At 36.1% G+C, this 12432-nt stretch overlaps 1 protein-coding gene across 1 annotated transcript; it reads right to left on the bottom strand.

Annotated features, from left to right (window-relative positions):
• Positions 1-4991: 4991 nt before the first annotated feature.
• On the bottom strand, positions 4992-9975 carry LOC113108530 (Krueppel-like factor 5). The gene is made up of 4 exons (XM_026271709.1): positions 9649-9975; positions 7819-8620; positions 7283-7342; positions 4992-6560 (listed from the first exon to the last, which is right to left on the bottom strand). Exons 2-4 carry the CDS (start codon positions 8606-8608, stop codon positions 6382-6384), a joined length of 1029 nt encoding a protein of 342 aa, XP_026127494.1. The 5' UTR covers positions 8609-8620; positions 9649-9975; the 3' UTR covers positions 4992-6381.
• Between the last annotated feature and the right edge of the window lie 2457 nt (positions 9976-12432).

Here is a 12432-nt window from a genome sequence, read left to right as displayed (position 1 = left end):
GTGCCGTTCACATTAAGATGTGATGTGAGGTTTTTACTAAGATGTCGAAGTTCAGTTTTTCTCAGTCGCTTTGGTGCATTTCTCAAATCATCCTCAATATTTTCAAAAAAGTATGTGCGTTTCTCAAAACAATTCGTACAAACAGCACCACACAATGGATTACCTGCAAAAACCTGTAACTTAGACAGTACTGGACAGTAGATATTTATTTCAAAAGTACAAATTTACACGTTATGTTGGATGTTGATTGAAGGAGACTGGATAGAATTCCCACTTACACTTTTACTAGTGGTCTGACAAAACAAAAAAAAAAACAAACAAAAAAAAAACACATTACAATGTCATTGTAATATAGAAAAGGAAAAAGAAATATGGCTACGAAGATGAAAATAAGAAAGTCCATTGTCAGAATCTGTAACTTTTGTGTTGCTGCTGTCTACATGCTTCCCAACTGAAGATTCACGAGATGAACCTTTGAGCTATTTCAGAGAAATGGTATATCATTGGTTGATCAAGTAGTTAGAATTTCATTTCTGATTTGAGAAAGCGACTGAGAAAAACTGTAAAGGAGCGCTGTCAAAGTCTTCTGTCCCTGTGATCCACATGCACTTTCAAGTGGCCACAGAAAGCCTTGTGACCGCTTTTCAGATGATTAGATATACTAGAACTTGCATTGACTTTACGGTCTGCCTGTGCTTGCAGGAGTGTTCAAACATGCTGACTAAATCTACAATCAGTCACAGTGGCTGGGGCATGTAGGGACTTTTTGTCACCAGCAAAAGGAAACAAACGTCAAATGCTGTGAAAGGAAACGTATCAGTAGAAACATTCATTACTTAGTAACCGTTTGTCCATTAGAGATAACCAATCTATTTCTAACATTGTTTGTGTGTTTGTTTATTCTGAAGTATTATGATGCACCATGTTTTATGTTCCTCACTATGTATTTGTGGACACACGTGTGTATCCTGTTGTATATGGGCTTGAACATAACATGAGCACCTTGTTTTTATGAAGTATGGAAGTAATTATTTTAAGATAGACATGACATTAATCGCCGATGTATCATATAATCATATTCTGTATTTTGAAGCGTGTCTGTAATGTGAGGCACTTCATCTGCATATGACTATTTTCTGTACAAAAAAAAAAAAATACTTTTAAGATGTTGTAATATATGTGAAAGTGAAAAGATATTGCTCCGTTTTACAGGCTGTAAATACCTATTAAAACAGGGCTTTTTTTAATACAAGGGATTATTATCTTTATACGTAATTTGCAGATTTTTCAGAGACATTCATTCAGCTAAAATAAAAGAAAAAATATTCAACCGTTCAATGTTTGAGAGAAAAAAGGCTTGTCATCTTAAAGGGATATTTCAGCCAAAAAACAAAAACAAAATCTGTCAGCATTTATTCACCCTCATGTCACTCCAAACCTGTACGACTTTTTTTTTCTTTTTTCTGAGAAACACAAAAGAAGATATTTTGAAGAATTTCATTTTGACATCTTTAGGACAAAAACAAGTGCTGTTGTGTTCTACAGAAGAAAGAAATTCAGGTTTGGAACTAAATGGCGACAGAATTTTCAATTTTGGGCTGAACTGTCCCTGTGAATGCACATGCAGGGCCGGTTTAAGTGAAACCGATAGCAGTTGCATGCAGTTTTTATGAGCAATTAAATCAAATGTTCAGCTCATTACAGTATTCAGGCGCTGCCGCCTCATTTTTAGCAATTTTAATGTTTTTATACTGACTCTAAAAATGTGAATAAAGCAAAAACATCCCAAATGAAATGAGCATTTCCAAAACAGTATTCAAGAGTCATGATGAGCAACCGGTAAGATACCAGTAAGATTTAATTTCTTTTACTCAATTCTGCATTACTTTCCCTCCCCTTTGGCATTCTTATGTTTTTTTGTGGCATAATTTTGTAAAGGTAAACAGGGTCAAAGTTATGCAATAATGATGAGTGCCTATAGTATTAAGATTTTCACCGTTTCCCTGGTTTAATAACCCAGACATGACACAAAGATCTGTTCCTTTGAAATGCACTGAGCCTCATGAACCATTTCGAAGCTGTAAATATCCCGGTTGGTGTTTCTTGAGCATTCTTTATCTGTCTCCTATGGAAGCCGCATAAGATTTATATGGTATTACTCACCTAAGGACACATTTGTTTAATTAACAGGACTCTGGTTTACCTCTAACTTTATAAAATCGTGTGAACTTCTCATGCATCCCCAGTTATGGAAATCGCAGGAAATATTCTGAATGTTAAGACACTGGTGGTACTGCATAATTCCTCCGTGAACAGCATTTCGCCCTTGAGTCTCTGTAAAATATTGCCTTAGTTTATGTATTTACTTTACTTTCTTTGGAATCAAGTATTTACTCAATGGCCTCTGTTTCTTGTTTTGCTGATATTCTGTAATTATCTTTCTTGTATTTATGTATAGTGTGCGTATTGTAAATATATTCAGAGCTTTCCCCCCTTTTTTTGGTTTTACTGTAAAGTTGTGATATTTTACCCTGCTATACTTCAAAGGGATTCCCTTCCCATTGGATCATGCTGGAGGTTGTCACATCCCAGTCGTTTCAGAGGTTGAAAGTGTTTCAGCTTTATTTTGCTTCTCCAGAAGTTGTCTAAATATTCTGTGCTTTGGCTATTCTCTGTATTTTCTTTCTTTTTTTCAGAAGATTGAGCTGTGAATTGAAATTGAGGTTACACATTATACTTGTTTGATAATCTAATCGGAGGCATGGAAGTTAATAAACTTGCATTTTGTATGGAACATAAACGCATGTATTTTGTTTGCCCCGTGGATTCCCATGATAATTTTTAATGGGTTTTATCATATTTTGGATTTGAGTAACAAAACATTACGCTAGTTCTAATAAGTACCACATTAAATAATAATTGACAGCTCTATGAATACACTATACCTCAAAAGTTTATTGTGTTTATTATTGTTTTTTTAAATTAAATATTAATAAAGAAGTTAATCCTTTACGGGATTTAGCCAGAACATATTACATTGATCAAAAATGACATTACAGGCATTTATAATGTTACAAAATATTTCAAATAAATGCTGTTCTTTTGAACTTTGTATTATAAGAATCCTGAAACAAAAATGTATTGTGCTTTTCACAGAAAAGTTGAGCAGCACAACTTTTTTCAGCATCGATTATAGAAAGAAATGTTTCTTGAGCACCATATTTGAAATTGTAGTAATATTTCACAATATTACGGTCATTTTGTTCAAATAAATGCAGCCTTGGAGAGCATAATTAAAAAAACAAAAAAAAATTTTTTTTTTGGTTTGTTAGAATATTTATCCACACAACTTCAGGGCCTTTTTTATAACTATAAACCTAGGATGTGCAAATAAAATTGAGTCAGATGGACATATAAATAGAAGAATTACTACATTTGAGTCGTATGAAACATTTCCACTGATATTGCTTTCAGTGTGATAAGTTGATAGTTTTCCATTAAGGGTACAAGCAACATCACAGCGATCCTATAGTAAATGGCATTCACTAAAAAGGATCACAGCTGAGCTACTGTTTGATCCATACTCTCATCTGCAAAGATCATCTAAATGTCAGGTCAAATAGTGAATTAAACTATTGCTCCTTTCCATGAAAGAAAATAAATGAGTTCCCTATTGACACAGGGCTTTTAAAAAAACATGAAGGCATCGACTTCACGATAACAATCTTCCTCAGAGACAAAGCATCTGGGCTGATTCCAGGCATGTTTAACAAGTGTTACATAACACAGAATCCTACTAGCTGGCAATCACTAATAATCAAATAGCATCACTAGGTTTGGCCAGCGAGTGTTTACTTTGAGGCGCAATGTGACATGTGCTGATTTAGCATGAAGCTAACATGCTAACCTCTGCTAAAAAGAGTCCAGACAAATAAAACTGACACCATACGCTGGACAAAACATCATCAAAAGTGATAACTGACTTGTATTTTATTTCAAAATTGTAACTTTACTTGATAAATAGTAAAAAATCCTCCACCATTCCATCTTAGTTTTTGTCAGCATACACACATCTGAAGTTCTGTGATAACTCCACGTATAATCCTGGAGAGGTTTCTTTAACAATACAAGAACATACAGTCTGTTCACTTGCCGTATTTGGTGTATTTGTTCCTGTGTGGGCCTAACCGTGAATTATTTCTGGACAATTACATCAGAATAAAGTTCTAAACTCATATTTAAAAAGTGAATTGTTCATGTTCATAAATGGTCGCTTTTGTAAGAACCCATTCAGAAAATAATATACACCCTATTGATGAAAAGAATGCATTGTGAAAATGTCAGGTTATTTTCATGACTGAGGCCTTTCTACTGTTACTCAGTGATTTGTATACAGGCGAGATAATTACAGTATCAATTTAATTGGGTGTTACCACTCAATACCATCAACTTTAAACTCTTGTGTTTTCATATCTGACAGCTCGTATTAGCAACTGTAACCACACCTCAATTTATTCACCTAATCACATGTGAGCCAGGATGACTGGACACTCCAGTTTAACCTGACAGACTAAGACTTTAAAGACCTGCCTCCATATTATGTGTAATAACAGTAATGATGTATGCATTCAACATTAACTGTACTCATCTAAGTGCTGCAAATTAGAGCTATTAATGGGTATTTAACATTTTACACTTAAGCAGTTTGAACCTTTAATTACAGCAATTAGATTTATTCTCTTTCAGTTTTGGTCACCAAATGAAGAACTTCTAGTTACAAATGTAGAATACATGTTCTTGCTCTCTCTCTTTCTCTAAAACCTATAAACATTGTGGATCCTCGTATTACATTACCTCAGATAAAAACAAACTCCATATGTCCCCAATCTATTTTACTTCTATCTCAGGAACATCATCAGATTGTCATGTGTAACGAGTCCCTTCTGTTGCGCATTTGCAATCTCTGAAAAATAAGGCGGAAAACATTTTTATCACTGTAATGGAAAATAAGAGGTTTTATGGGGCCACACAAACAGATGTAACACACACCATAAGCCAAACCAACTAATGTAAACAATCAGCTGCCACATTGTTCCACATAATGCGGCCGTTTAGAGCGCTATTAGTTTGAACAAAGATTTCTAAAACCACTTCCCAGTAGCCCGGTGCTCATTTCATGTAAGCGTTGTTACATTTTATAAAATAGAAGAAAAAAAAATAATCTTGGCAAAATAAATACACATTATATGTACATTTAAAGCTATCATTTATCCCAAACAAATGCATAGTAAGGAAAATAAACAACTATGGAAGAAATCGATATCCGACCTGTCCTCTTGCCAGGAAAAATACAGCATTTGTACCACTTATTGCGTTTCAGTAAAACACAGGAATTAACATAAAGTAGTTCAATCAATCTTTAGATTGTGCTCTTTCAAACATTTCCCCTACATAAAGCAAATCTTCGTCAGAATCCTCTTCAAAACATATCATAGTTTGGACTTCATCCAACTCTTTGGTGTTCTGAAGCTACATTTAATTTTCTAATTACACGGCGGCTCCTGCACAAATTTCTGAAGCTCTGTTTCTTATCAAGTGCTGCTTTTAAAAGACATTAATTCATTGTGACTCAGTGTTTGTGGATCACATTCTCATGACTGTTCTGCAGTTTGGTTCTACAACCAAGACCACAGTGCATTTTATGACTTACCTTGTGATACAAGTATGAGTAGCCATTTACAGGAATATTCTGGGTTCAATAAAAGTTAATCTCTAATAAACCTGTGGCATAATGTTGATTACCATAAGTTTTTTTTTTTTTTTTTTTTTTTACAATGATTTACAATAGAAGTCAATGGGGCCAATCTTGTAAACGTCAAAGTTCTCAATGTTTCAACAGTATAGCCACAAAATCAAACTTATTTGTGTGTTTAACATGATCAACATTATGCCACAAATGAAGTCAATTAATCTTAACTTGTATTCAATCTGGAATATTACTTTAGAGAAGATTAAAACTGCCCACAAGTTCTTGAACGTTGTACATTTTACATGGCGCCTCCATTCTACAAGGTAAAAAAGGCACATTAAAAGTAGTTCATGTCATAAATGATGACCTCAATGTATGCAGACAAACAAATAAACAAACAGACAAACAAACATGTCAAAAGAATGTCCCATCTGGCAAATGAGACAAGTTCTCATCAATTAGCTGGTTTTATGACCACAGGAGCCGCACTGACAGCAGGGTTTGGTCCCATTGTACCTGATGAACTGCCAAAACCCAAGATTAACCAACACACCCAAATCCTAATTAGTATCATCAACAGAGGTCCTGATAGCCCTCCTGCAGCACCGTCAGAACAACGAGAGCCGGCGGTTCTAGTTCTGGTGTCTTTTCATGTGGAGGGCCAGGTGGTCCGATCGGGAGAAGCAACGGCTACATACGGCGCACTGGAAAGGTTTGGCCCCTGTGTGCTTCCTGAAGTGGCGCGTTAGCTCGTCAGAGCGGGCGAATCGCCAGTCGCACCCCTCCCATGAGCACTTGTATGGCTTTTCGCCTGCAACAAAACAGGCCAACACAGGTTGAGGGGAGAACACTACCAAAATTTGATGAGATAGAATGCTGTGTACAAGCGTAATAATGGCAAGAAAAGCTCTTTCTGTAGAGTCACACTCAATAACACAAAATAAGACTGACAGTAGTCGACATCTGAAGTGGATCAAAAAAGTTCATCAAAGTTGTCCTAAGACAAGAACGCATTTTGGTTTTAGGTTTTAGGACAACTTTGATGAAAAGTTTTGATCCACTTCAAATGTTGACTTACTGGAGTCTGGTTTACCAACAAATGTCAAATCTGGTTGTTTTCAGTGAATCAAATCAATGCAACACAAGCACTGTTGTACCTTTAATGACCCTTATGAGCCAGTCCTTTTAATGAATTCATTCAAAATGACTCAAGTAATTCAAGTAATCACTCTTATGAATCCTTCACCATATCTGGGACTTCAGTTCATCACTTCAGTTGGAAAAGATAAGTTTTAGTTATATTTAGAAGGTTCCTTGTCAAATTTTCAGGATTTTCCTGTGAAAAAATTGGCGGACTAAATGGACTAGATGACTCTAACTGAAAACTTGTGAATTCTGTAATCTCTGGATTTATAACTAACAAATATTTTTCATATTAAATGATATGTTGTTGTCATATGTGACAGCAATACCACACTGAGAATTGTGTGAACAGCTCTGATTTTGTGTGATAATGTTCATCAAATGTCTTACCTGTGTGAGTACGTAAATGGGCCTTCAAATGTGAGGACTTGGTGTAGACCTTCTTACATCCTGATGCATAAGAATACAACAAATGTTAATACATACCATAACTTTTAAGCTCATATACATTATATAAATATTATTGGGATAGTTTGCCAAAAGCTTAATATTCTGGCTTTGAACAACACAAGGGTGAGGAAATTTCCATTTAGGGGTGAACTACACTTTGAACTAACACGCTGGCCAGCTCTGACTTGTCCAGTAGCCTCATATACAACGTCAAATGGTTTCACCATTGTGTCCTAAGCCTCTTAGTCAGTCTAAGTCCAACCCAGAGACCGGTAATTGCCTGAGGTTTAGTCATGTCAGTTCGCAATATCTATTCAACAACATTAAATCATCTGAATAGTGACTTAAGCCTGCCCTGCGTCATATGGACTATGTGGAAAAAGCAGTTTCCTTTTAAGGCCTTGAATGTTATTTTCCAAATAAAGTGCATACTATAATCAGAAACTAAAGTGTCTAGATGCTAAATTCAATCTCACCTGGTACATCACAGTGATGTATTCTCCTTTTTTCTAGATCGGGATTGTTTCTGCGGTTGTATTGGGCAGGTACTGCTTGTGTTTGGCCAGAAAGTGCTGGTCCAGGGGTAAGACCTGCCATTTTAGACGCCATGCTGGCAGCATATGACGGAGGTGGAGATAAGTTCTGTATGAGTTCTTTCCTCCTGTCCGGGCTGCCCGGTTCTGAGTTTGGAGGGGAGGGTGGTAGATAGGCCGCCCTCTTCTGAAGATACTGACCAAACTGGGTAGGTAGTGAATATCCACTGTTGCTCATATTACAATGCGGCCGTTCTGCAATCTGGCCGGGGTGTGTGTGAATGCCGTTATATGTTGGCATCGGAGGGCATGTGGCATTGTGGGAATCTGTGCAAGGGTGGCCACCATTGGGCTCGAGCTCCGAATTCAACAGCTGAAAAAGTGGAACATCTGGGAATTCGTGGGACGGCGTCTCATGCTTGACGTAAACATTGCTACCCATTTCCGTAGCTGGGCTGTAGAGGTTTGTGTACTCTGCATGCGTAACGCTGGGTGCAACCGAACCGTGGCAACTTGAGTAGTTGAAAGACGAATGCAGAGGTTCTGTCTTTATCTGAGGCGCCGCGGACCTCACGGGTCTACACATGCCGGTCCGTAGGTAGGTGACGTCCGGTAAAAAAACATTCATGTTTATGCTGTATGGCGTGCCTTGGTCCATCGTGAGGGAACTGTCTTGACAAAACTTCTTATGGTCTGACAACGTGTGAAACTGAGGCGGCACCCATCCATCCATGTTTCTTTTGATCTGAGGAAACAGAAAAATGGGTTTTCATTCACAACAAAAACACAGAGTACATGAACAGAAACAAGTTTGTTGTTTCAACAATCCTTGAAAATATAGCAAAAATCTAGGTTTAGGTGATTGGCATGTCCCCATTAGCCAAACGCTGTATCTGTAATCTTGCTGTATTCTACGCAAATATTTCATTATGTTATTGTTTTACCATTGTCTGATTCTTTATTGGGCTTTTTAAAAGCACGAATGTGTACACAACACAGTTCAGGATGGTTGCTCTGTGAAGGTTTCGGGTCTCTGTGTGCATTCTTATGGTGTCATTAGCATGATACTCTACAGTCATTAGTCACATGGTATTTATCACTCAGCTGATTAGTTTAAAACATTGCATACATCCAGTCAAGCAACTGTTATTGACATGGCAACGTTAATGTATAGCCTTCTTCACTTATTATATATAACCCTCTGGCATAAATCCTTTAAGCCCTCAAGTAAACAATGCAGAAATTCCTGAGAATTTCAAGACAAGGTTAGAGGAATGCATCATCAATCTGACTGACTTTTTTTGTCCAGTGTGTTCACATGTATATCCACACTCTTAAAGTCAAAGATCAGCTCAAATGTATTACAATTTCTGCCATTTTCAAGTCAGCTTGAGTGCATCTCTAAATACTCAAGCTTGTTGCTACCTTACACTGAAGAAGGAACCCCCATACAAACTCTCTCTCTCTCTTTTTCTGCCATCCATAAATTAGGAAATACTCCATCTGAATTTAGAGCCTACAGCTGCTCTGCTGTTATGGAGTTGTCAGATTAAGGTCAGCGCAGAGTTCGGCACAATTCATCCAGCATGTTTCATACATACAGTATAATGCACTGGAGAACAGAACACCATTACAAAACATTACTGTGAAATAGAAGCTGTTCAGCGATTATATTATGTTTTAGATCAAAAGCATAAACAACACAGGCATTAGGGAAAGCTTGCAACCCAGCAATGTTTACCAATGTAACATGCGATTACAGATTCACTTTACCAGAATGTGATGCTTTGATGGAGTGTCATTAAATCCACTGTTATCGTCCTCTCTCAATGCCTCGTTCAGTTCTTAGAGGTGTTTTATTCTAGCCGTGGTTCCTGCTCAACAAAGCGTTGCCCATAACCGCATGTCCTCAGCTGAAATAAACTGGAGATCACGTCATTCAATATGCCGCAAATGAGAACGACACAACAGCCAGCCAGAGATGTCAAGCGCTTTACGCGTTTGACAAGAAGACAAATTACGCAACTGCCTCGTTTCAATGCCTCAAAACGGGGCGGGGCTTTGTCATCATACATTTAATAATTCACCCAAACAGGTTTTCAGGATCTGCAAAGAAAATAAAAATAAATGAATGAATAAATTAATAAAAAAATAATAGTAATAAAAAAATATTGGAATGCACTGTAATAAAAAAAACCGCCCATTTTAGCTATTAAAAATATTAGTACTTATAAAACCACAGATGTAACCTGAAGTTTAGCAAAATTGGCCTCTACAGCAACAGTGACAAAGAGTTTCCAGCATAAGGACACAAAACACTAAAATAACATAACTGCCACTTAAATAATGCAGGAAAATGAACTAAAATTAAAATAGAATTCAACACTCCAGTTAAGATAAACGTAAGGATCTAGAGGAATATCAGGATATTTTTGGCCTGAAAGCTGGTATACCGTGAAAATAAATAAATAAATGATAATAAAACCTTTTTATAATAATAAAAACTATTTATACCAATTTAAAAAAGTGTAGCCTAATAAAAAAATCTATCTATCTATCTATCTATCTATCTATCTATCTATCTATCTATCTATCTATCTATCTATCTATCTATCTATCTATCTATCTATCTATCTATCTATCTATCTATCTATCTATCTTTTAATTTTTTAATAAAGTGAGACTAAATATCTGAAATTGCTTACCAAAATGTTTGTTAAATTAATGGCCTTATCATCTTAACGTTATAAATTATAATGCTGTTTCAACTAACAACGCTTGAAGGTAATCAGTCAAGGTAAGCCAAACAACTAAAACTATTCTGCTGTGTTTGACTGATGAGATCCTTAATTCATGTAAATACAGTATGGAATTCAATGGAATGGGTTAATTCCCATTTATTCCCCTCTCCCTCTCTTTCTCTTTCTCTCTCTCCCTTGGGCCATATGTGCTGGTATGCAAAACTGCTTGACTGCACTGCAGCTGCCTGTGTGGATTGCGTGTTCTATGCCAACATGCTAGGAGAACTGTTGAAGTAGGCAAAGTTGCTGCCAGGGACAAATATCAGGAATGTTTTGATTAAAATAGCACACGATCATAAACGATCACTTGGAATACCTTAGTAGGCTGATTTGTGATTTTTTTATATCACTTATGGAAAATGTAGTTAATAAAACCTGTTATGCTGTAAAAAATGTCCAAAATAAATCAATAAAAAATGTACAGTCACAGGAATTTAAACAGGCTTGTTTGCCTGACTGAATGATTGTGGCAGGATATATTCATGCTCTAGTTAAATATGTAGAAAACCCCAATTCCATACATCAAAATGTTGCTGATTGGTAAATCCGTGCATGAAAGTTTCATTTTATTATGAAAGGAAAACAATATTCCAAAAACTGAAACATACAGTAGGCCCACAGTATGTGTTAGCATGACAAATGAATTGTGATGTCGAAATAAAGGCCGTTCCCATCATTCATTTGTGAAACTGCATTGTACTGCTTTACAGAAGTATTTGAAAACCAAACATAGGTATATAAGGAAAACAAAGACACATGTTGGACAGGTTTAAAGATTCGCACTAGGGCCGGACAAACCACTGAAATGAACAATGTTACAGAGTGATACAGTTTTGTGAAGTTCGACCTGGTTCCCTGAAAAACTGTTATTGATTCACATTTGCAGCATTAATTGGATACTATTTCTGGGTAAAATATTCTGACAGTAGGCAAGGTCACCCAAAAATTACAATTCTGTCATCATTTTTCACCCTCATCTCATTCAAAAACATGACTTACTTTCATCTATAAAAATTCTCTCTCTCTCTCTCTCTCTCTCTCTCTCTATCTATGTCTATCTCTCTCTCTCTCTTTTGGTGAAAATTATTGGAGTCCAATATTGTTTTGGACCCCAACTATTTTCATAGTGTGGACAAAAAAGTTCATTTTAATGGTTTGACTCCACTAGGCGTTTGTTGAATTATAGAAAGCATGCTTTCATTTAAAATACTTCTAAAATACAGATTTTTAATTCATTTTGTTGAAGTGTTTGTCATTCAGTCTATTGTGACATTATTTGTGACGTATATACACAGAATTTTTTTTTTTTTTTTTTTTTGCCATGCCTATGCCACATTGGCAAATGTTAAATCAAGATCCACTAAACCTAGTTATGTATTGAATGCGCATCAAAGGCAAGTATTTTCTGTTGCTCATTAGAGAATTTAAGGATCATAGCAGCCAGGGAGCATCTGTTGATGTTGGCACACAGACATCAGCATATGAATGCAAGTAATTTGTGTTGCATGTCATTAAAAACTCAGAATATGTCGACAGTTGGATGCCAGACTTTAGAAAATGCAAAATATGTGAGTGAGCATCTACCATACTTGAATTAATAAACTCACATGACTAAAAACTGTTTACCACAGATGAATTGTGAATTATTATTGTTTTGAATTTTTCAGGTTAAAATCATAGTAACTAAAATGCCATCTATAATGCAAATAGGTAGTATTTTAACACAACATTGGTGACATTTACATTGTGAGCTCTT

Source organism: Carassius auratus, chromosome 9, assembly GCF_003368295.1.
Source record: "Carassius auratus strain Wakin chromosome 9, ASM336829v1, whole genome shotgun sequence".
NCBI classification, from domain to species: domain Eukaryota; kingdom Metazoa; phylum Chordata; class Actinopteri; order Cypriniformes; family Cyprinidae; genus Carassius; species Carassius auratus.
The sequence above is the reverse complement of the archived record's forward strand: the minus strand, read 5'-3'. Positions and strand labels throughout refer to the sequence as shown.